General features: G+C 39.2%; 1 protein-coding gene across 2 annotated transcripts in view; it reads left to right on the top strand.

Annotated features, from left to right (window-relative positions):
• SORCS3 (sortilin related VPS10 domain containing receptor 3) overlaps positions 1–27,035 on the top strand; it is a 502,293-nt gene that overhangs the window by 404,434 nt on the left and 70,824 nt on the right. For both annotated transcript variants that reach the window (XM_075215733.1, XM_075215732.1), the window contains 4 exons: positions 3,411–3,528; positions 13,576–13,706; positions 20,788–20,901; positions 25,467–25,638. In XM_075215733.1, the coding sequence (XP_075071834.1) occupies positions 3,411–3,528; positions 13,576–13,706; positions 20,788–20,901; positions 25,467–25,638 (535 nt within the window). The remainder of the gene's footprint in view (positions 1–3,410; positions 3,529–13,575; positions 13,707–20,787; positions 20,902–25,466; positions 25,639–27,035) is intronic.

Genomic DNA, 27,035 nt, shown 5'->3' with positions numbered 1-27,035 from the left:
CAAGAAAATGTAACAGGGTGGTTGGTCTGATAATACCAGGAGAATCAGCCACTAGGCAGCCCCAGAAGGGATCATACCATCAGGCATCTCAGGTGTCTGACCGCTGCCATCATGACTTATGTGTGTGGGGGTTTACTAGTAACATACTTCTATGGGATGGACGTACGTTATGGGGTACATGAGTTTATGTGCTTTAAGATAATAATATCTAATTCATAAAGGTTTTTATTTCTTTTGTATTGGGACATTTAATTCATCTAGTCTGGACTGTGCGCAGATAAATCTCGTCCCCTGTTGTTGCACTACTGGTCTTAAATCTACTTTTTCATTACATCTCCCATGTGATCCACATAAAAGATTCTATCAAGACTTTAGTCCGGCGGCTATAAACGCATCTAGAGTGTTAGCTAACCAGGCTCATGCCTAGGGCAGCAGCATTCAGGGGGCAACACAGAAATGGATGGATGTTAATTGTCTTTACTTTTTATCATTTACATTTTCTTTTTCTACTTCTTGGTCTTTTCCAACCACCTGCTGTTAGCGGTAAAAATATAACAGGGAATCAGGTGTTAGATAGAGGGACACAGACTGCTGGGTGAAAAAAGTTCAGAATTAGGATATATTTGTTCGCCGTGCCTAAGATGGACTCTGCCTAACTCTAAAGGTGGCTCTGTGGACTATACGTATACTATAAGCAAGTTATAGTTGTTAGTTATTGCATTTAGCCAGATACCTGTGTCTAAAGGCTGAAACGCAAACAGTGTACACAGCACCATGCAGCAAACAGCTCCATATAGTGCACACTTACCAACTTTTTACTCTTTCTCTCTGGGAAATCCCGGAGGGGAGGTGAAATGTGAGGACAGAGGGGGGAGGAATGAATCATGACAGTTTGGATCCACCCCTGCAATGACACAAAAGCATAATTTTAATGGGGGAGGTGGAGCCAATATGATGCGATTCACTGCAAATCGCAGGATGCGGGAGAATAGTCTGCTCTCCCGGGACTCCGGGAGACCTACTCTGAAATCGTGAGATTCTGACATTCCAGGAAAGTGGACAAGTAAGATAGAGCAATTACCACATTAATTCAGCAGAGTTTACAGAATAAAACATGACCTTTCAGGACAGCAAGTCCCTTTGTCAGATATGGTTACAAGCAGCACAGTGGATATATTTATGTTGGATTCAACCAAACATGATGTCACCTAGTCACTGTATCACCGCACCCGACAACTTAACCCATTCACAGCAGAGTTTTCTCTTTGACCATTCATAACAGATAAATAGTCTCTTATAGCGATATACTACCAGTTCTTAAAGCTATATGCTACTTGCAATAATATTGCTATAATTAAAGAATATGATATTATCTTATAGAACGTTGATTAGGTGTCCCCGTTACATAGGGGTCTGTGCATTAAGCTGATATGATACTTAAAAGATGTGGAAACGGCTTTTTCCACATCTTTTAAGTTTAGTTCCTCTGTATCACATATCACATGCCTAACGGAGGAGATATGGCAGAAATCTTCTCCATTTAGGCAATTACCTTGGGCAGCACGGTGGCTCAGTGGTTAGCACTTCTGCCTTACAGCACTGGGGTCATGAGTTCAATTCCCGACCATGGCCTCCTCATCTGTGTGGCATTTGTATGTTCTCCCCGTGTTTGCTCCGGTTTCCTCCCACACTCCAGAAACATACTGGTAGGTTAATTGGCTGCTAACAACAAATTGACCCTAGTGTGTCTGTCTATGTGTGTGTGTATGTTAAGGTACTTAGACTGTAAGCCCCAATGGGGCAGGGACTGATGTGAGTGAGTTCTCTGTACAGCGCTGCGGAATTAGTGGTGCTATATAAATAGATGATGATGATGATGATGATGATGATGATGATGATGATGAATTACCGTGCAGCATCTCAGTCCCCATAAACTAATATGGGGACTATGAAGTTCCGCAATGCATGAAGCTTTGACAAGCTTTGCATTGCACAGACAGGTAATTCCATCTCAGGATGGCGCTACCTGTCATTTCCTATGAGATTCTGCTGAAGCCTCTCCGTTCCAGCACACGCACAGCTCTTCTCCTATCACCGGCAACGCTAAGCTGCTGGTAAGCAGGACACACTAAGCGCACCACAGGGGTCACATCGCCGGGGCTCCCAGAGTATTCTTGGCATGGTGCATTGTAGTGGTACTTAAATATGCATCATTGCAATTTGCAGTGTTGCATATGTGCTGGTACCGCATATTATTAATGCATCAACCCCATAATACCTTATGCATAATTTAGTAACGATAATTGAAAATTACAACCAATGCTCACTCACTAATGTAAATAGTAAATAAATATACCCAGATAATACACTCAAAAGACTGAATACATTGTAACAAAGGTAAATATGAACAGACATATATATATATATATATATATATATATATATATACTCATGGGAACATAACATTACTAACCACATGGGCAGAAATGTTCTCATAGAAATATTTCAGGTTAAAGTTATTATTTAAACCCCTCGGGTATCACATTCCTGTCTATCTGCAAAGCTTCTCTTCCAGTATCTGCCAATGTAGTTGTCGTACGTTGTGTATAAAAAGATGTCTGTCCAATGGGCTAACCTTATTGTTGTTTTTTTATTCTGCATTTAAACTTTCTTATATTAGGTTTAATTTCATTCATTCACACTTTGATAGTCCTTGAAGTCTGACCAACGTATACAGTGACATTTAATATATGACCCTTTTACTATAACATGTTGTATATCATTTCAAAGGGATTTGTTTCGGTTGGGTAGAGCAAGATACAAATCAGATGGGTAGAGCAAGATACAAACACCCCTTTATGTAATGCCATTATAGTGCTCACAGTTTATACAGTCTGAAAAGGCATTGTGTGTATGCCCTGTAGATATTTTAAAGTCATTTTAACCGTAGTAAGATTTATAGCATCTTGCCTCTGTCTGGCAGGGCATGCTAGGTCTTGTAGTTCAACAACCACAACTGTGGTTTAAATAGCAACATTTTCAGAATCGCCTCTATTGTCCTGTTTACACTTTGCTATGAGTCACAGGAACTATGTGTTCTCACAAGGCCTAATCTGGTGAATGTTTTGTATTCTCGGCTGTTGCTGCCTTCAGATCTACCAGGATTAAGAACTAAGAGTCTTTTACTCATATTAAACTGCTGGAGACAAGAGTAATATCGATCCTTGGTCCTTTTCAATCCTACGAAGGCTGAAATGTAAAGAACTTTATAGCCTTAAATCGGAGCGTCAGCTTTTCAAACAAAACTTTTATTCTGATTTATTATAAAACTGTTCGTTACACTTAATAAGAAAAATAATGTGTTTAGAGTTTTGATTGTTGTCTGTGATTTTGTTTTGTTTTCTGTGCAGAGTCTTCGGACACTTCAGTCTTCTGTCGGAGTGGCAGCTGGTGAAGGTGGACTATAGATCTATTTTCGGACGGAAGTGCAGCGAGAACGACTTTGAAAACTGGCATCTGCACAATCAGGTATCCCGTTCCTGCTGTCTTTATACAGTTGTGGATCCTGGTAAATTAGCGGTGGGGAGAGGATTATGGGTGTCTGAAATGCCCCAGGCCAAGAAATATTTTTCAAAAGATACTAAGAAAGAGATAGACCCTAGTTATAACCACAGATTCATTCATTGAACATTCGTACACATTGAGAAGGCTAATGTAGGCTTGGATGGAAAAGCGTTTTTTTTTGCCTATAAAACACATTTATACTTCTGCGCATGCCCACAATGCACCAGTTACGTTGGCCGCCATATGTAGGCTGTGTTGCATCTTGCGCTTGTGGCCCCTTGCGAGTAAAGAGCCGGATCGGGGGAAAGGAGGGGTCGTATAAGGGCGTTGGAGTGTATGCAACTTATGTAGACTAAAGCGCACAGATGCCAGGAAGCTTGCGGTTGCTTGATCACAAGTTACAAACCGATAGCGATGATGATCAGTTTAGATACGTCTAACGGAAATTGCATCCAACTCAACATGAGTTCCTTATGTTTATTATAAAACGTAGTGTATAGATATTTATTCCAGTGCTGTATATATGTTATATGTATACCCTGCGTATCTATAATGTGATGTGGTGAAGTAAGGTTGGATTAGCTCCCATCAACATCCCGTGTTTGTCCCTATGATGTTTTTCGTTCCAAAATCTTGCTCTTGCCCATGTTGGCCATTTGGGGATGTGTTATAATTGTTAGTCTGCGTCCCTTCGCCATAACTATATCTTGGGGTGTTTGTAAAATCCTGGAGGAAACTTTTGCCAACAATCTGTTCTGATTATCTCGGTTCTGTAAGTTAATATTTATTCAAAGGACTATTTAAAATGCCAAAAAAAAGCACTTAGCGTTAACTTAACTTGACGTGATGAGGATTGCAGAAACTCAGAGGTCCGCTGGACGTTCTGTGAGTGCTCCGGCTCAGCCTTGTCCCTGGAAAATATTTAAAAATGTTGCCAACTGTTCATAATACATATATTAGATTTTTTTTTTTTTAATCCTGTCCAAATCCATGTAATTTGAAAAATGAATATTACAAATGTCGTCCCTGTATAGTGTAGTCTCTTTCTGAAGGTCTGAGTCGTTGAGGCCCCTGTAGAAATTGGGACACCGCAGAGATGGATTCCATGTGTAGAGTTGGCGCGGGGGGCCAGTTAAGTTGGTCTTCGGTTGCATAATCTCGCAGGAAACAATGCAGTCTGATAACGCGCTGTCAGGCGGGAGTACTACAGCCAGATCCATATATTGGGTCCTACTCTGGGGCAGCACGGTGGCTCAGTGGTTAGCACTTCTGCCTCACAGCACTGGGGTCATGCGTTCAATTCCCAACCATGACCTTATCTGTGTGGAGTTTGTATGTTCTCCCTGTGTTTGCGTGGGTTTCCTCCATCTGCTCCGGTTTCCTCCCACACTCCAAAAACATACTGGTAGGTTAATTGGCTGCTAACAAATTGACCTTAGTCTCTCTCTCTCTGTTTGTGTGTGTATGTTAGGGAATTTAGGCCGTAAGCTCCAATGGGGCAGGGACTGATGTCAATGAGTTCAGCGCTGCGGAATCAGTGGCGCTTTATAAATAAATAGTGATGATGATGATGATGATGGGGCGCTTCAATTTTTACCGTTGTCCCTTCAACACACTATAGAGATACCTTGGGGGGCCTCCTGGAAAGTGGTTTCCAGGCCATCTGTATCCACAGACTGTTCTTTGCTAAGATCCCAAACATCTTTTGTAGATAAATATAATGTTATTAGTAATTATATTATTTAGCTCATTAGTAGTAAGCCAACAACACATGTTTCAGTTTGCAAAGTATTTGCAAACTCATTTCTACTGGCACCGGTCCTGTGCGAGCAATATTGTAGCCACTGCACGCTTACATCAGAAAGAAATACACAACGTTTTATTGAGCTAAATCTAACAGATCTCAACTTGAAAACATATCCAATGACAACACAAAAAGAAAATATATTGCCTTTAAAAAAGTGCTGACACTTTATAAACTATAACAGGACCCTTGAGGTAGATAGAAAGGGTTAATTGCAACTTATATGTTTAATATGATTCGTCATGAAATTTATGTGTCCTAGAATGATAAAATAATCATTATTGTTTATGCCGTCCTAGATTTCTCTCCCCGCGTACCGCGCTTGACTTGTACATAATCCATTAGAGAGCACCCAGCTGGCGCTGTGTTCACTGGTCTGCTGGTCGGGCTATTTTTGGAAAAAATAAAATAAAAAAATAAGTGCACAGTATAGGTTTTGTACTCTCTGGAATCAGTCAGAGAAACAGCTAACGAAATATAATTACCTGTCCAGCTTTTCACACCGCTCATCCCAGAATCCATATTAATTATACTCAGCATTGCTGGATTGTAAGAAAAGTTTTTGTTTAATGCTGCTGTTTAATTCCAACTAGTCGTTATGTAGGTTAGACCTGTAACCCTCTCTCATGTATACCCAATATAGCACCCAAATTATTGGGTCTATGTTATATATTTTTTTATTTGACCTTTGAAACTAAAATGCCATCATTGTACAGAAACTGCATATACAGATAGGTACGTCTTTATGGAAGCATCTAAATCATCCGGCTCATCAATTAGTGCAACATACAGATACTATCATCCTATATTTTCCATTGAAACAAAGTGGCTTTAATTATATTAGTCTGTAACCTTCTGATATTCTATATCATCTGAACCGCAGTGTAACACAGAATGTGATTTAAAGTTCACTCCAACTGTAATCAGGACATTCATTGATATCTTGGGCGCTGTTCAGCACAGCATGTTGTGTTAATTTGTTGCTGTATGTCTGTTTACATCGCTCAATAAATGTCACAATTCGATATTAAATATCATCTGGTGTTCAGGTCAGCAACACATTGTAGAATACTGGCTTTGCTCTGCTTTGCTTGTTAATATTGTCCACAATCTCTGTCTCACACGTGAGAGTTTACAGAACATATGTGGTTTTTAAAATAAGATTAAAATAAATGCTGTAATTTAATTCCACCCACATCTACAAAATGTACTAAATTACTTTAGTAAACGACACAAATTTCAAACACGGAAAGCAGAATTTGTCGGCAGAATTGAGTTTACAGATCTGTTTAATCAGCCTTCTTTGGGTGTATTTTGCTTTATTTTGGGAGGGTTTTTTATTTTTTTGCTTTTTATTTGTTTGTTATTTTACTATTATGTTTGTTCCATGTATTCTAGAATATTTTTGCCTTACGAGTCCCCCCCACAATTATTGGGAGGCAATTATGTGGATTTATCACCCTATGTGCAGATGATTTCATCCTTATATTCCCTTATAATCTTCCTCCCTCCAATCACAAAGTCCTTTAGAAATTCTGCCTTAACTCTGGTGATACTTCTGGTATATTTAAATATTTCTATCATATAATCTCAGTCCCTTCGCTCCTCTAATATGAACATGTTCCGCTCTTCAAGTCAAATAGAAAACCCCGTCCCTCCCCCAAACTGAAACTGTGGGAGTTCGATAAGTAAAGGCTGAGTGCAAAAAATTCTCACCCGTGTTTATTCCATATGGGCAGTGAGCTGTCCATTGATAATATGGTGCTGAAAGGAGCAGACTGCCACAGATAGCGCCATGAGTATGGTGCCCAGAGCGGGTCCATATTGGGGTACGCTATGGTATCTCACCCCGTTCTATTCTTCCTAAGTAAAAAAAAGTACTAATCCAACAATAATACCCAGATTCTTCCAGAGATAAAGCTTTTCATTCTATAATAAATGGGCCCCTATGGTATGTATGCACAGTGATAGACACCCCGAAATATCTCAGGAGCATCATGGTCGGCCCTCTAACTTTTAGAAGGGCCACATATTAAGTTTATCTTAGACAACAATACTTTTAATCAAAGAGACATCTATCTGTAATAACATATAAGCAGCATTTTAAACAAGTGTTACAAGCTATAACAAACACACCTGACAATACAGCAGGATGGAGCTGGGGGTCAGACTAATATAGCTGGGGAAGGTGTTTCTTTCCAAAAAAAATATATATATCATGAGAATATATTTCAGTGTTGATTAGCACAGACTTACCTGGCTGGCTCTCTGCTCTCCTCTCCTGCTCGCTGTCTCAGTGACTTCTCTTCAGTTCTCACTCTGTGTGTGATTCCAGAGATCCACTGACTCATCCACTGACTCAGTGCGGCTCTATAGGGTCTGATACTGCTGCTGCTCAATCAGGATGAGCTGGCTGAGCTCTCACCCGGGTGTATACCAGTAAGCATGTTGTTCAAGCCATTGGTGGTGGGCAGCAGGGTGGTTCTACCTCCCTGATGCCCCACACGTGCATCAACCTACCAGTTCCATAGTTCCTGTTACATGGGAATATTACTAACTGCCCTTATCACATAGGATTCTTCCTTTCCCACTGCTTGTCACAAAGGACCCCCCACTCTCCCACCTCTTGTCACAAAGCGTAGCTAGCCTTCTGAAGCACTAAAGGGCAAGGTTAGCATGCTGAAGCACTAGGGGGCGTACAGCATGCTGAAGCACTAAGGACGAGGTTATATTATGCTGAAGCACTAGGGGGCGTGCAGCATTCTGAAGCACTAAGGGGCGTGGTTATTATGCTGAAGCACTAGGGGGCGTGGCTAGCATTCTGAAGCACTAAGGGGCGAGGTTAGCATGCTGAAGCACTAGGGGGCGTAGAGCATTTTGAAGCACTAACTGGTGCGGCTGGCATGTTGAAGCACTAGAGGGCGTGGCTAGCATTCTGAAGCACTAGGGGGCGTGGCTAGAATTCTGAAGCACTAAGGGGCGCAATTAGGATGCTGAAGCACTGGGGGGCATTCAGCATTCTGAAGCACGAAAGGGCATGATTATTATGCTGAAACACTAGTGGGCATGCCTAGCATTCTGAAGCACTAAGGGGCGTTTAGCATTCTGAAGCACTAAGGGGGCATTTAGCATTCTGAAGCACTAAGGGACACGGATAGCATGCTGAAGCACTAGGGGGTGTGCAGCATTCTGAAGCACTAATGGATGCATTTAGCATGCTGAAGCACATGGGGGTGTAGCTAGAATTCTGAAGCACTAAGGGGCGCAATTAGGATGCTGAAGCACTGGGGGGCATTCAGCATTCTGAAGCACGAAAGGGCATGATTATTATGCTGAAATACTAGTGGGCATGCCTAGCATTCTGAAGCACTAAGGGGCGCAGTTAGCATTCTGAAGCACTAAGGGACACGGATAGCATGCTGAAGCACTAGGGGGTGTGCAGCATTCTGAAGCACTAATGGATGCATTTAGCATGCTGAAGCACATGGGGGTGTAGCTAGCATTCTGAAGCACTAAAGGGCGCGGTTAGCATGCTGAAGCTCTAGGGGGTGTGCAGCATTCTGAAACACTAGGGGCGTGGATAGCATGCTGAAGCACTAAGGGGCGCAGTTAGCATTCTGAAGCACTAAGGGGGCATTTAGCATTCTGAAGCACTAAGGGACACGGATAGCATGCTGAAGCACTAGGGGGTGTGCAGCATTCTGAAGCACTAATGGATGCATTTAGCATGCTGAAGCACATGGGGGTGTAGCTAGCATTCTGAAGCACTAAAGGACGCGGTTAGCATGCTGAAGCTCTAGGGGGTGTGCAGCATTCTGAAACACTAGGGGCGTGGATAGCATGCTGAAGCACTAAGGGGCGCAGTTAGCATTCTGAAGCACTAAGGGGGCATTTAGCATTCTGAAGCACTAAGGGACACGGATAGCATGCTGAAGCACTAGGGGGTGTGCAGCATTCTGAAGCACTAATGGATGCATTTAGCATGCTGAAGCACATGGGGGTGTAGCTAGCATTCTGAAGCACTAAAGGACGCGGTTAGCATGCTGAAGCTCTAGGGGGTGTGCAGCATTCTGAAACACTAGGGGCGTGGATAGCATGCTGAAGCACTAAGGGGCGCAGCTAGCATTCTGAAGCACTAATGGATGCGCTTACCATGCTGAAACACTAGGCCACACCCATTCTCTCTGCTCTCCCTTATAATGCTGCATGCACCAGTGGGAGGAGCTCACTGTATCCACTAACCATGATGAGCGAGACATAACTCCTAATATTCCTGGCAGTCGGGACAAAAGTTTGGCACAGTTGACAATTGCAAGTAAACTATTATTTACATTCTATTAGTAATATTCTAATTTACGGCAGAACCCAATTCTTGTTAGGAAACATAATTCTGCAGCAGATTCCTGCTGCCTTCCTAATCTCTTCTGCTATAACTATATGTGAATTTTGTATTTATTTGTTAAATGTGTATTTATTTTTGTAACGTATTGATATTTTTCATTGTCCTGTTAACATTAATCACACAGTCTACACTGAGGGATTTCGCTTTCATAAATAACAATTTATTTCTTTAATGATTTTTGCTAAACAGTATTTTTCTTTTCTATAGGATTTCTAAAAGCTAATCTTTCACTGCTCTTCTTTGTTCTTGTTAGATATAAGGTCAAATAGCACAATTAAGCGCACACACAGAGATTATATCTACGTCTCTGTCTGGATCTCACCTTCTTATAATAATACGCGTATCTGTTAGTGCCATTAGTCTATCAGCTGAGGCTTTTAAATGGCAAATCCTCCAATGTAAGCACTTTAGTACTTATCTGATTTCTGAGAAGGCCATTAAAAGGCAACGTGCTGCACTTGGGCACAAATCAAGTCACTGGGAAAAGGATTGCATCAGAAAAGGTGCAATTACTTCAAGTATTATTGGGGAAACACTTTTGAACAAATAAAATACAAATCACAAAATTATATTAGAATAATGTGTAACGACTTTTAGATTTAAGAAAACCTTAATAAAGTGGGATTTAAACTGCAAAAAAATAAATGATATTGTTGGTATGTGATCTTATGAAGTTTTAAAATAAGTTCCTATAACGTTCTCTGACAAGAGATACTTTGCAATGTTTAGATTTTTTATTTAAATTGTGAATATAAATAAGCAAGGGGTGTTTAAAAAGTATGTCACAGCGTACATTGCCGCTAGCAGAGAAGTTTACTTATTGATCAGAGTTGGTGACTTGGGGGTAAATGTATCAAGCTGAGAGTTTTACGACGGGTTTGAAAAACCAATCAGATTCTAGCTATCATTTATTTAGTACATTCTACAAAATGTTAGCTAGAATCTGATTGGTTGCTATAGCCAACATCTCCACTTTTCAAACCTGCCGGAAAACTCTCACCTTGATACATTTACCCCTTGGTCTGTGGGGCAGACATTCACCAAAATGTGGCAACATTAGAATGAATTATTGTGTTTTTATAGTTATGTTTTGTGTTTTATGAAAATGTCGCCAGAATGTAGCATGGAAATAAAATACAAAAACAAACAAACAATAAAGACAACTAAAGGTGAAAAATGCTTTAAAGTGATAAACTGACCAGTGAATGGCATTACAATGACTTCACTCATTTTCTACAGTAAAACATACAACAAAAAGTATCTTATTGGTGGAGCAACAGTGATCACAAATAGTATCGTTGTTTCCATTGGCTAAACAATGTGTTAGTTGGATTTCGGACTGAGGAAAGCAGTTGTCATCCCAAAAGGAATTCAGCTCATCTTGAACCATGACTTGGATATGCTGTGATAACGATTTGATAGTTGCAACAAAATTATGATACATAAACATTGTGCTTTGCATGGCGCTAACTAGATCGGCTACTGATGGCTGGTTTGCTTTCGTTTAAACAAACGTAGACTCCGGCTCAATAGAAAATGAAAGAAAATGAATAAATATAGGGAGCGATTCATAAACAAATGTGTTAAATAATAGACTCACCTGACTGGAATGGTGAGAATTAAAGATCCTAGCAAAAATATTTAATCATAAGTTTGTTTCGAAGATATGTGTGTTTTTGAAATTGGGTGTTAGGTCTGCTGTGTTCTACTACACCAGTGTCGGCTAACCTGTGACACTCCAGGGGTTGTGAAACTACAAGTCCCAGCATGCTTTACCAATAGATAGCAGCTTATTGCTGGAAGGGTATGCTGGGACTTGTAGTTTCACAACACCTGGAGTGTCACAGGTTAGCCAACACTGTACTACACAAAACACTGCAGGATACGTCCAATACCTATGTGGATTATAAATCCACAAAAAAACGCACAGGAAAATATAAAAAATGATTGAATTCATGTTACCTGTTAATAATAAACGTGTTAATGATACAAACAGGTTTTTTTTCCCCATGAAATACGTTTATTAGGATGTTGTTAATGTCTATTGAGCATAAACATAACAAAAATAGTAATCTCATACATGACTAATATCATTCAGATAAAAACAACAAACAAACAATAAAACATACTGCGTTATAAAAAAAAATGTTTCTATTATTCACATGATTTACCTTGGAAAGTACATATGTAGAACGTTTCCCATTGGGATTTACTGAGCTCATAGAATTAAACACTCTTTGTATCTTACCTGTGACCTCAACAAGAAACTACCGGCTCCATAATTATACTTCAATTAGAACCAGCGCCGGTTTCCTCCCTGAAGGATGTTCGTTTGTCAGTGTTATATTGATTACGCCCACTACCTTCTTTCCTCACAGCAATGTTATTACAGCCGCCAAGAGATTACGTTGGTAAAATATTCATTTAACCTTTCATGATAGGTCCAGGAGATGTAGAATCGCATCAGAAATGTTTTGACCACAGAATATTCCTTCCTGATTCACTGCAAGTGTAACAGAGTCTGTAGATTAAAGAAGAGTTGGATTGTTTAAAAACATTTCTATTTCCAGGGAGCTGACATAATAATAATTATTATTTATATAGTTCTGAACTGAGAATAAGAATCATTCACATCAGTCCCTGCCCCATTGGAGCTTACAGTCTAAATTCCAAAACACATACCCAATCTGGGGTCTATTTTAGTCAGTAGCCAATTGACCTACCAAGAAACCCAGGGAGAATATGTAAACTCCACACAGATTGGCTCCCGGTTGGAATCGAACTCATGACACCAACGCTGTGAGGCAGCAATGCTCACCACTGTGCCAACATGCTCTTTGTACATCCCACTGATTACAACAGTTATTTACTAATGACTCTGGCATTGCTTACAACTTACCGCCTTTTAAACGCTTCCACAAATAAATATAATAAACGTATAAAAAAATATTAAATGTAGATCAAATATAAGTCAATGGCAAAGTTGATGTTCTTAATAAAACTCTAACAAAAGCAACATTTTGGATGTCAGTGGGCTAGATTTACTAAACTGCGGGTTTGAAAAAGTGGAGACGTTGCCTATAGCAACCAATCAGATTTTAGTTATGGTTTATTTAGTACATTCTACACAGTGACAGCTAGAATCTGATTGGTTGCTATAGGCAACATCTCCACATTTTCAAACATGCAGTTTAGTAATTATAACCCGTGGTCTCCTTATCAGTAAATCCCTAAATTGCAATTTTCATTTGAACACCCAGTGCTTTGTTTGTCATAGAAAGCACCGGAACTGTGTTCCGGCACCTTTTTAGATGGATTTTCCAAGTTTTAAAAGCAACTTTTCAACATTTGATGTGGACTTGAATCTCCCTGTCGAGCGTAGCAGGTCGACGGCAAAATCATTAAAACGGTGCATGTGGGCCGCTTGTTGTGTGAGTCCGATGCATGCGTACTTCGTCCGCGCTGGTTGTAATGGCGCTGCTCGGATTATGGCGCTGCTCAGCTTGTGATTGGTCATGAGGTCGCGTGCTTAGAGCTTACTGTGGTCGGCGACCGTTATGTTTCGTTACACAACTGACATTTGTGGGTGTGTGTACAGTGATTGACTACGTGATGTGAGTTCCGGCACATTTTTTCTTACAAAAAAAGCACTGTGATTACCACATACATGACCAATTCTTACATATAATATTTAAATGGGAGACTATTGTAGAAATAAGCAGGAGGAGACTGCTGCATGTTGGAGTTGTCTTGAAATCTTGACAGCTCACAAGTATTTTACTGTATTGTTCTCTCTTCTGTTAAGAGGGATTTCTGTGTGATGGGAGAGAGGAAAACCTACCGAAAACGCAGACCTGGATCCAGGTGCATGCTGGGAAAGGACTATCTGCGGACAATCACCGAACCCTGTCTCTGCTCACACTGGGACTTTGAGTGGTGAGTGCAGCAAAAAACGAGGCAATATATTACTACTATATATAACTATATACTGTAAATATAATGGCAATCATTCTACATGTGATCAGTCATCAGGAATAGATCATGCATACAGGTTAATGGAACTATAAATATATATAAATCATTGCTTTTGGTAGTTACTATATGAATCCATCCTAGTTGCACCTCTCCTATGTGAATCTCATCAAAGGTAATTTCTGAAAGTGCAGAACAAACCTCTCCCGCTGTGAATGTGCCATTTATATTGTCTATATCAGCAATAATAGAAGTGGGGATTATTAAGAAAAGTGAATTGTCAGTCTGCAGGTTTGATCATGGTTTAAGGTTCACTTACTTAAAGATCCTTTTACAGAACTTATCAGTAGAAATTCACAGTAAGTTTCATTGTAGGAGAGCAGCGGATGTGGGCAACAGTGTCGGACTGGGGCATGAAGGGCCCACCGGGGAATGCAACAGTAGGGGCCCGCCAAAGTGTGGTGTGGTCAGCCATCATAGAGGCGGGACCAGACACTAGAGGGGGAGTGGTCAGTCCACGAAGGACAGATAGCACCTTAGTGCAGTATATAAACAAAAGACTCCTTGTGATTTCAGAGTAACCAGTCACCACGACAGAAACGCTCATCCTCGCAGAATCACAGTTAGATTTGCCCGTATGTTTTAGAACACCTACACAGGGACATTTCACACTCAATCACGGACCTTTAGTAACATCCATGTAGTATAATTACCTATATTGAAACATGGCTAAAGCAGACGTTTATAGGTAACAGTATTATGATTTTGCCACAACAATGTCACAGTTTATTTCTTGCATTTCATTAGTTATGCCACCCCTATAAAAGTCACATAGCTAGTTTGAGACAATTGGTGTATAACAATCTACTCTGCAATGAAAATCAAAGACACCTCAAGTTCTATTAGCAAAAAATGACACATACCCATTCAACATCCACTACGGGTCCTGCCAATAACGGTGTAATAACTGAATTCCAGGCATTTCTGAACACCAATGTTTAAAACTCTAACAGGACAGAAACTATATTAAATAATCGGGATGCTACAGGGTGAACAGAACAGACTTCTCTCATATAATCCAAGTACAGACAATATGATTCTGGGGCTCCCATAATGCATTCAGCCAAGTGATCTGGCGATGTAAACATCTAACACAACGTGATGTAAACATCTAACACAACGTAGAATGATCAACTCTCTTCTAAATATTCTTCAAACACAACTCCTACAGGCAATATATTATCATTTTTCACATTACTTCTAAGGATTGTAAGTTAGCCCTAGGCTGTAAGAGAAGCCCTTCCTGGTTACACACACACACACACACAGAGGACCTTTTCAACTAGCGAAGCTAATGTTTTACTATACTTCTATCTTAGTTAAGATGTTTGGAAAGTTCAGCCTGCCAAAAAATATGCAACAATATAAACAACTGGTTACAGTCTACTTACCCAAAAGTTAATCTCTGCAGCCTCTCTGCTCTTCTCCCTTCAGCGGCGCGGGAACATCAGCTGACAGGGTGAGGGGGGCGGGTCACATGATCGCAGCTGCGATCGCATGCGAAAGATGACTGGCTGTCAGGTACAATACACACACCTCATACACACCCCATTACCAGGTACAAAACACAAACCCCATACACACCCTATTACCAGGTACAAAACACACACCCCATACACACCCTATTACCAGCTACAATACACACATCCCATACACACCCCATTACCAACTACAATACACAAATCCCATACACACCCTATTACCAGGTACAAAACACACACCCCATACACACCCTATTACCAGGTACAAAACACACACCCCATACACACCCTATTACCAGGTACAAAACACACACCCCATACACACCCTATTACCAGGTACAAAACACACACCCCATACACACCCTATTACCAGCTACAATACACACATCCCATACACACCCCATTACCAGGTACAAAACACACACCCCATACACACCCTATTACCAGGTACAAAACACACACCCCATACACACCCTATTACCAGCTACAATACACACATCCCATACACACCCCATTACCAACTACAATACACAAATCCCATACACACCCCATTACCAGGTACAATACACACACCCATACACACCCCATTACCAACTACAATACACACATCCCATACACACCCCATTACCAGGTACAATACACACACCCATACACACCCCATTACCAGGTACAATACACACATCCCATACCAGGGGCGGGCTGGGCCGGGAGGCAGGGGGGCATCGGTTACCTGGGCAGCTCAGTCTGACCCCTGTTTGGGCCGGCCGCCTTCCCCCCCCCCTTTACCCTATAGCTGAATTTATATAATGCATTCTTCACTAATATAAATGTTGATGGTTTATAAAACGATTTCAGTTGCGGATTAATCAACACTTTCACTAAAGCTTCATTTACTACCTGTCCACACTGCTACATTATATGATTATTTATTCACCCACGTAGGAGGTGGCACTCACCCCTTTGGGCATTTCTCCCACACGCCGCTGCTTCTTATCTTACCAGGCAGTAGGTGATGGGCGGCATCCTTTGTTCCTTAAACTGGCACTGTGGCACCATATCCCAGCACCCGCCCAGCGTATCACAGACTTGGCGGAGCAGTAGACGGCATCTTGTACATTAATAAGCTTCTATCTGCTGCTTCTCCATCTCAAGGGGCAGCACCCAATTATGGGGGTACAGCAGGGACCTTAAAAACAAAGGAGTCCTATGTCATTCATTCAGTATTGTAAACTCTTCCCAATTGGTTTGCAGATATTCTGAAATACCAGGAATATCCACTGAATTGGGTTTATTTTGATCCCTAAATTCTGAGTCTTCATTTAAAGTGGACAAACATCAATTTTAGTGTTTGGTAGCTTTATGTATATCGATTAGAAAATAATAAAATTTACAAATATTAATTATAGAATAATATAGCAAGACAGTAGGAGCAGGTCCACTTCCATCTGTTGTCAGCTAACAAACACGCTCATTGAGGATTCCCATAAATTGATATATAGACAGGAGATATCTATTAGCTAATTAATGTTTAGTGAAGAGATAATGTGAGATAAGGTAGCAGGGTTTACTCTATACAAATAGATATTTAACACACTATAACCTCTGATATTTCAGGTGGTAACTGTGTCTAATTCAAGGGAATGCATGAGCTGGAGCTAGTTGTATTGCATTCCCCTGTGTATCATTTAGGCTGGGTACACACTACAGGTTTTTTCACCCAATTATCGGGTCAATCACACGATAAACGATTGTTCGGCCCAATATGATACTAGTGTGTACGCTCCCACGATGAATGATTATCGGTCCAAAGCACATCACATCGCTTGATTTGATTGTATAAACGGACTAAATAGCACGTTCAATGTCAGGCAAATTCTGCAGTGTGTACACACTCATGATTAGCAGTGTCCATAGATCTCCATAGAGTTTACAGAGTCACCATCTTTTCAGCCGATGATCATGACAGATGAAGAGCACAGATCTGAAGGTAAATCTTGTAAAACGTGTATAGTGTGTACACAGGACTCGGCTGCTGATCGGGACTTTCAGTCTTTAGTAAAATCGTTATTGATATCTCATCATGAGAAATTTCCATTAGTGTGTACCCAGCCTAACACTCACACTGGACACTTACGGTCCTTAGGGGATCAGCCAACACCTACAAAATTCCAAAAGCATACTGATAGGTTATAGCATCAATCTCACATAAAAGATTTTCTTTAAGCATCTGATATTCATTTTTCTTAGCTGTTCTTCAACAAATCAGTATCAACTTTTCAAAAGCTCTCTGATTGGCAAGCAAAAAACGGCTGCCAGACACCGACACTGTCAGTCTGCTACACTACACAGACACAGGCTCACAGCTCTCAGCAGGTCATGTGATGGCAGAGAGGAGGAAGGAGGGGGATGTCAGAGCGCAGACAAAGCTCAAATGGGAGTTCCCAAACCTCTCTGCTCACCACATCATATGCCTTGTGACTGTGGTTGCTATGGTAGCCCAGAATCCTTTAATAGCAGTCTGAAGAAATAAAAAAAAAGGAAAATGTCAATTACCAAGATTCTTGTTGTAGCCTGTCACAGTGATTTATGGTCTAAAACCACACCTGATTTTTTCCTAGGATTGCGGTTTTAATTGGCTTATTGACAAAATGAACGTTCGTGTATAGGTTTATGTGATATAGACTGTAAGCTCCACTGGGGTAGTTACTAGTGAATTATTACATTTTCCCTGTACAGCGCTATTTAATATGTAAGCATTATATGATTAAAGGGTATTAAATATATCTTGTATCTCCACTCTCCGTCTCTTGCGTTAAAATATTATTATTTTTCCATTTACATATACAACTCATACGTATTTAAGAATCTATTCTACATGTAATGTGTAACATCCCCATCAGCACATCACTGTCTGTGTCACCTATTATCAGGAGCAATAATCTAGGGAGTGCAATTTGCCATAATTTATCATGCGCATCCGTAATAACAGGTACAACGACAGGGCTCTGCTTTTGTGTGGCCACAGAATAGTCAAGACGTTGAAGATTGTGCAAAATAAATGTGTAATTGAAAACCAACTGACGGCATATATCCTTCCATCCTCTATATTATCTGCCCAAGACAGTGAGGAGGATGAGATTACAGAACATCGTAATATACATTTAAAAAGCGCTAATGAACATGAGACCGCCCTCAAGGGCAGACAAAGATGTTTTTCATTTTGTGAAATATTAATGTGAGTCTTTCATTCGATAAAGTACAGTTAATGAACATTTTTTAATTACTACGTCGCCTGCAGACACGTTCTATGATGAAAGGCTAAGCCAGTAACCAGTGTAAATGCTACCGCATATAAGGACTGGGGGAAAGCTGATTAAACGTTTAGGTTTCATTGTAGTCTGCAGCTGTTGTGTCTCTCAATCTCAGACTGCAGCGTCTGACAGCAGAATGACAGCTACCGGATACAAGATGAGCAGAAATATAGATGTTTCTAGTTGAATCCAGGGAAGATACTAAAAGTCACGTCCATTTAATATGAAATGACATCTTTTGAAATGCACATTGTAAACACTCCCCATACTCGGTGCTGTTTTTTACAGAATGGACAAACTTGGCAAAGACCTTGAGCAGCCTTGTTTAAGGGGCACCATATAAATCTTTTTGTATTTATTTCTTTAAAAAAAAAACAGCCCTCCCCTGCGTTACCTGAACCCCATTTTCGATTGGTTTATTTCGACTACAGCTCAGAACAGTCTATGGCGCTCTATTGAGAGGTTGGGTGGATAGAGGCCTACAACCATGGGGGTAAATGTATCAAGCTGAGAGTTTTCGGGCGGGTTTGAAAAACCAATCAGATTCTAGCTGTCATTTATTTAGCACATTCTACAAAATGATAGCTAGTGTCTGATTGGTTGCTATAGGCAACAACTCCACTTTTCAAACCCGCCAGAAAACTCTCAGCTTGATACATTTACCCCCATGTGAGTTTTGGCACAATCTGACACAAGTAGGGGTGGGATCTTGGGTGTGATGTCCATATTTACTACATGGAGCGTGGGATAAGGTAAAGAGAGTTGTCCAAAACTTCACAATTTAATTTATATACTTTTTAATTTTTTTTGGTACCTTCTCTACCAAGCACAACGTAATAACCTCAGTAGAAATATTGGATAAGGGTGTGTCAGATTAAGGGACATGAGTATCTGAGGTCATAATCCCCCACAATGCTTAGGGCAGGATCATCTCTTAATACGACAATGTTATGTAACTTACTGTTGTCTTGTGTTATGAGATAAACTCTGAACGCCTTCAGGCAGAAGCGGTTATTTAGCATTGTAAAAATGCTCCAATTTGTTTAGCCTATGGTTAAATTCAGGCCTACAATCTGGTTTTGTAAATCAATCTGTGCCTGGTGTAAATCTGGGTACACACTTATGCAATTATCATGTAGCTCACTCGATTCATGACCGTTTATTGCAAGAGTGTGTACGTTCCCACAATCATGTTTTATCGTACAAAAACACATGGCATCTGTTGATTTGGTTTTCTAAACTTCCTAAAAATCACGATCAACTAAGGAGCAATGTCGGAAGTGTGTACAAACTCACGACCAGCAGTGTAGGCAGATATCTGTAGTGTGTACAGAGTCAGGATCTTTTCAGCAATAACGAGGGTAGGGGGGTCCCCCTTTTTGTTACATGTGGTGAAAGGATGGAAGGTTTGATATTGGGTAGTTTAACTTCAACTCTACACTATGTTCAAGGCTACTGCTCTGTTTGTTGCTCAAACCTTTGTGGTCTGTGCTCTGTTTTCTACTGATATCCATGTACACGGAAGACAATATTGACACAAGGATCGGCGATCCCTTCGATTGCTAAATTTTCCTTGCAATGTCCCTCTGTTTGTTCTATTCAGAATGGAATTGGGGGGATATCTGAAATACAGTCTAGTGTAAATACCTAGTCAAAAATCCTGATCCGATCCCAAACTCAAACTTTAAACCAAGTCTAACCATTAATATAGTCAACATCATCATCATGATCATCAATTACGCACTGGACAGTCCGTATACAAATCACACAAATGCAAATTAAACGTAATAGCGAATCAAACATGTATAAATTCCATAGGTCCAAATTAAGCACAAAAACATAAAAATCACAGAAATACACAAGATGCTCTTTATTGTAAACTCAACATTTAAGATTTAATTGCAATTGTTTGAAAAGATTGTGTGACATCTACTAATGTATTTTTCCTCAAGGCGACAAATACATTTAAGTGGACTTGTTTGCTATGTTTCAGCCATTTTGTCCATTAAGTCAGTAAGCAGCCTATGAATTTGCTAAGAACCAGTGACATCACTGACTTGTGTTCATGAGGTTCCTAGTGAATTTAGAGTCCCCTGCCTCCACTGTCTGTAGGTGACAGGCTCACGTTACAGCCTCCCTCAGACCTCCACAAGGTACTTCTCATCTCACGGTGTCTACTTTGTTTGATTGCAGTGACTATGGCTATGAGAGACAAGGAAAGAACCAGTGCACCCCCGCATTTTGGTTTAACCCAACCTCCGTCTTAAAAGACTGCGGCCAGGGGCAAAGCTATCTGAAGAGCAGCGGGTAAGACTTCTCGAGTGAAAGAAATGTAAAGTTTTGTCCAACTTATGCTTGTTTTAGATTTCACAACCTGGGGCCTGATTCATTAAGGATCTTAAATGAAGAGGTATCTTATTTCAGTCTCCTGGACAAAACCATGTTACAATGCAAGGGGTGCAAATTAATATTCTGTTTTGCACTTAAGTTAAATACTGACTGTTTTTTCATATAGCACACAAATATCAACTTTAAATTTCAGTGTACAAATAAGCTATCAAGTATTTGTGTGCTACATGAAAAAACAGTATTTAACTTATGTGCAAAACAGAATATTAATTTGCACCCCTTGCATTGTAACATGGTTTTGTCCAGGAGACTGAAATAAGATACCTCTTCATTTAAGATTTTTAATGAATCAGACCCCTGTAGTATAAATACACGTAGGGCCTGATTCATTAAGGATCTTAACTTAAGATACTTCTTATTTAAGTCTCCTGGACAAAACCATGTTACAATGCAAGGGGTGCAAACTAGATTTCTGTTTTGCACATAAGGTAAATACTGACTGTTTTTTCATGTAGCACACAAATACTTGATAGCTTATTTGTACACTGAAATTTAAAGTTGATATTTGTGTGCTACATGAAAAAACAGTCAGTATTTAACTTATGTGCAAAGCAGAAATCTAGTTTGCACCCCTTGCATTGTGACATGGTTTTGTCCAGAAAACTTAAATAATAAGTGTCTTAAGTTAAGATCCTTAATGAATCAGGCCCGTAATGTTTGGTATAACAGTTCAAGAAAATATATATAAAATCCAACAGCGCTCCACTTCTAACTACTGCCTGATGAGTTAATTTGGCATATAAATCAAACCTCAAAATGCATGTAAATAAATACTGGTAATATGAACCTTACAAGCGCTGTTATATATCTATATATGTATTATAGGGAAAGAAAAATATACTTATACTGTCAGATGTAATATACTGTGAATTGATATCTCTCTATAGCCACTTTCTCAATTTTCCACATAAAAAAAAAAAAATCACAATAGTGCAATAAGGTTTAACATAAATAAGTTGCAGTAACATCCCACATAAATTCATATGTCTATATTGTTTGCAATCTCTTCTCAGTTCATCGCCCCCTCATGTAGGGCTGCTCACTAGAATTCGGTGTAAGAATGGCACATCAATCTGAAGATTCTTTTTTTCGTTCCTTAAAACGTATCCCAGTGTGTAAAAGAGGACTCATCATCATTTCATGAAATAAAAAATAAATAAAGTGCATCTAGTGTGATGTTGCTTTGGTAAAAATAAGAAATTTATTTGCACAACAAAGATACACTCACATATAACACAAATAAAATCCCACAAGAAAGAGATTATATACTTCTACCGAATGGTAGTGGATGTCTTGGCAGTTGGTATATTCACAAGAAGCCCGGGATATCAATATTGTGGAGGCCAAAGAAATCCTTATTCAGCATAGAATACACAGACTTTCCAGGAGAAGTATCAATCAGCTTACATGCTCCAACATGTTTAAACAATAAATGTCTTTCTCAAGGTGCATGTCAGCTGATTGTTGTCATATGACTTTTAATACACCCTTTGTCCAATCAAAATCGGCACCACACTGCAGAGCCAAATATACATCAAACCTTCATATCCCCAAGAATACAGGTGCATACATAACAGTATTAACATTGATGGTTAAATTAACATAACTGTTCCAAACATTGTAGCTAGTTGTATCACACACAAAATCTACTTCCGGTATCGGCAGATGGAACGCATACCGGTCATAAAAGGGGACTTCCGGTTTTCGGCAGTGATAACATCACTTCCTGTTTCGCGGACCAAATCTCATATTGAGGTCCGCTTGTTCACAGCTACTGAGTGGGCATAGTATATTATAAATAATACATACAATAAAGTATCAGGAAAAACTATAAAGAATAATGTTAGGTTAATCAGATACATATAAAATCTTAGGGCCTGATTCATTAAGGATCTTAATTTAAGAAGTTTCTTATTTCAGTCTCCTGGATAAAACCATGTTACAATACAATGGGTGCAAATTAGTTTTCTGTTTTACACATACGTTAAATGTTGACTGTTTTATCATGTAGCACACAAATATCAACTTTAAATTTCAATGTACAAATACGCTATCAAGTATTTGTGTGCTAAATGAAAAAACTGTCAGTATTTAACTTATGTGCAAAACAGAATACTAATTTGCACCCCTTGCATTGTAACATGGTTTTGTCCAGGAGATTGAAATAAGAAACTTCTTAATTTAAGATTCTTAATGAATCAGGCCCTTAGACTTTTTCTTTTTTTTTTTTTCTTTAGAATTTCCACTGACATGGTTCAGTTATAGGAATACTTTAAAAAGAAATACATATGAAATATAATTAAAGAACAATCTAAAATTAAATAAAAAAACATTTTAATACAAAGTCTTTGTTTAATCATTTAGGGACAAGACTATTGAGTCTATATATCCATTTCATTTCTAATCTAGCAAGTCTATTTTCTACAACTCTAATTCTCCAATTAGTCTCTATCAAATTGATTCCCATAAAATGCATTAAAACTGAAGTGGAGCAATCATGTTTGTATTTGAAATGTGCGGACACGGAATGGGTCACCAATCCTTTTTTAATATTTCTTAAATGTTCCCCAATACGTATTTTTAGGGGTCTCCATGTTCTCCCCACATATGTTAAACCGCATTTGCATCCCAATATATATATATATATATATATATATATATATATATATATATATATATATATATATATATATATATAAATAACAATTTTGAATTGCAGGTAATGAAATGGTTTATATTATACTCTTTGCCATCAATAATACATTTTTCAGTTTTGCTATGTTCATTTTTTATCATCCAAAAACCTTGGCACACGCCACACCGGTAAAACCCCCTACTTACGTATAACATGACCTTTAATTTTATCATCCTCAAAAGTACCTTTTGCCAATTTTTCTTTGATATTTGTTGCCCCTTTATAAATAAATGTTGGTTTGTGTGGAAGTAACTGAACCAGAGTATCATCCTTATGAAGAATGTGCCAATGTTTATGTACCAATTTTTCTATTTGTTTGTGGTAACTACTAAACTTGGTAGTGAAGGACAATTTGAAATTCTTATAAATCGTCTGTCCTTTTTTATTAGAAATCATGGGCCTGATTCATTAAGGATCTTAAATTAAGAAGTTTCTTATTTCAGTCTCCTGGACAAAACCATGTGACAATGCAAAAGGTGCAAACTAGTAATTTGTTTTGCACATAAGGTAAATATTGACTTTTTTTTCATGTAGCACACAAACACTTGATAGCTTATTTGTACACTGAAATTTCAAGTTGATATTTGTGTGCTACATGAAAAAACAGTCAGTATTTAACTGATGTGCAAAACAGAAAACTCATTTACACCCCTTGCATTGTAACATGGTTTTGTCCAGGAGACTGAAATAAGAAACTTCTTAATTTAAGATCCTTAATGAATCAGGCGCCATTTCTGGAAAAAGAAGACTATGTCTATCTGCTTCTAATGCTTTATTCCTTGCCTTATTCAGAAGTAACTCACTATATCCCTTTTCTTTAAATACTTTATTCATATCTTTTATTTGGCTATTCAAGACATTTGGTTCAGAACAATTGTGCCTCAATCTTAAAACTTGGCTATATGGTTCCACTTAGCCAAGTATCTTGACGCTCACTATTTCTAAGGATGTAGACATTGCTATCCGTGGGTTTTCTACACCGAATTCTAGTGAGTAGCCCTACATGAGGGGGCGATAAACTAAGAAGAAATTGCAAACAATATAGAATATGAATTGATGTGGGACTTTACTGCAACTTATTTATGTTAAAACTTATTGCACTATTGTGATTTCTTCTTTTTTTCTATGTGGAAAATTGAGAAAGTGACTATAGAGAGACATCAATTCACAGTTTACTACATCTGACAGTATAAGTATATTTTTCTTTCCATATAATACCTGTATAAATATATAACAGTGCTTGTAATGTTCATATTACCAGTATTTATTTAAATGTTTGGTATAAATTGTCAAATATGACTTTTCAAATGTTTATTACAACCATTTATAAGACTCCACATCTTTAAATACATACTGTAAACATATGATGATTTACAGGTTATTTATTATTAACTATCATTATGCTGCTTTTGATAGCATAATAAGGCATATATTAACAATGTTTCTCTCCTATTTATAAGCTTGTTGTCTCACCCAGCTGCATCCAATGAGTTTTAAAAAGACTCTAAACTCCAACTTTTCTTCCCTATTCGCTACAATACAACTTGTCAGACAGCAACAACTGCTACTAGTTTTGTTACTTTGTTGCAACAATGAAAAACAGTTAAGCCTTAGTGATACAGTAATGTGGATAAATTTAAATGTTGTAATTCAACACATCTGAAAAATGCAAACCAGTATTTTCAGATTTTCTTAATTTTAGAATGTGATTTTTTAAGTGTACACTTTAATTATTAATTATGCACAAATGTGCTGTCCTGTTTTCTAGATATCGCAGAATCGTGGCTAATAACTGCACTGATGGACTACGAGAGCAGTACTCCGCCAAACCCCAGGCTTGTTCAGGCAAAGCGCCCCAGGGACTGCAACTTACCACCAGTGATGGCAAACTGGGGGTCCAGCATGGGCAGAATGTGACTTTCCTCGTACACCTGGAGGAGGTAGGGGCATTAAAGAAAGTCCTGTCTGTATAGTGCATTTTGCAACAGCGAAAAAACTCTCAATAGAACACTATGGAAATATGAAAGAGACAGTAGACGACAGGAGAGCCTAAACCATACCCTCTGGTGTTTTTTGTATTTTTTGTTGGTGCATAAAAGAGGCGGAGCTTCTTCATTTAGGGGGTGTGGTCAGTAAAGCATGGGTGTGTCAAGGGCGAATCGAGGAGCATCTGGGCAGATTGAGATGTGGCCAGAATTTGTCCTAATTTTCTTACCTGCAATGGGCAGAAATTACACAACTTATTATAGACTGTGCTATATTTTTAGCAGCATGTTTTTGTCCTAGTTTTGGATGTTTGTACTGGAGGTCACTTAGTGATTCCATAAATGGGTGTGGCTGAAATTATCTTTATTTTTAATGTCAAAGTTTAGTTTGCACATAAAGTTATCAGAGTATAAGAGGCAGAAATGCTGCCACCTCCCAGATAGTGGGACAGATGGGTATAATCCATGAGGTACATTGAAAGCTAAATGTACAACTCTCTGTCTTTTAGCATGTCTACAAAATATTTATATTAAGACTTCTGCATGCTGCATGGTATGCGGTCAACGGCTAGACGTCCATTTGGTCGAAAATCTGAAAGTCGACAACATTACCTCAACAATTCAAATGTCGACTGTATTATTAGGTCAACAATTGAAACATAGACAATATTACATGGTTAAGGATTAGGGTTAGGAATAGGGTTAAGGATAGGGTTAAAGGTAGCTAAAGGGTTAAGGATAGGGTTAGGGTAAGGGTTTGGATTAGGAACAGGAATAGGATTAGTGTTGGGATAGGGTTAAGGATAGGGTTGGGGTTAGGTATAGGATTAAGAATAGGGTTAGGGTTTGGATTATGGTTGAAGTTATTGTTATTATTATTATCATTTATTTGTTAGGCGCCACAAGATTTCCGCAGCGCCGCCCACAGTACAAACAGTAGACTATACAGGGTATAACAGTACAGAACTATAAACAAAAAGTACCAATGCTTCAGAAACTCCAGGCAGGCTGATGCAATAAACCCGGAGCAGAAGAACAGGTAAGGAGACAGGAGGGAAGAGGGCCCTGCTCATGCGAGCTTACATCCTAAGGGAGCGTAAACAGACCAGGCACAAGAGGAGCCAGTTGAGGCAATGGGAGAGAGGGGAGAATGAGCGGAGGAGATGGGGGTTAAGGGGATGGTTGGTAGGCTTTGAGGAAGAGGTGAGTTTTGAGTGCACGTTTGAAGGAGCACAGATTAGGAGAGAGACGGATGGAACGAGGGAGGTCGTTCCAGAGAAGGGTGGCTGCACGGGAAAAGTCCTGGATTCTGGAATGGGAAGTTAGGTATAGGGATAGGGCTAGGGATAGGA

The sequence above is a fragment of the Mixophyes fleayi genome, chromosome 6, assembly GCF_038048845.1.
Source record: "Mixophyes fleayi isolate aMixFle1 chromosome 6, aMixFle1.hap1, whole genome shotgun sequence".
Taxonomy (NCBI): domain Eukaryota; kingdom Metazoa; phylum Chordata; class Amphibia; order Anura; family Limnodynastidae; genus Mixophyes; species Mixophyes fleayi.
This window is presented reverse-complemented; position numbering and strand designations above follow the sequence as displayed.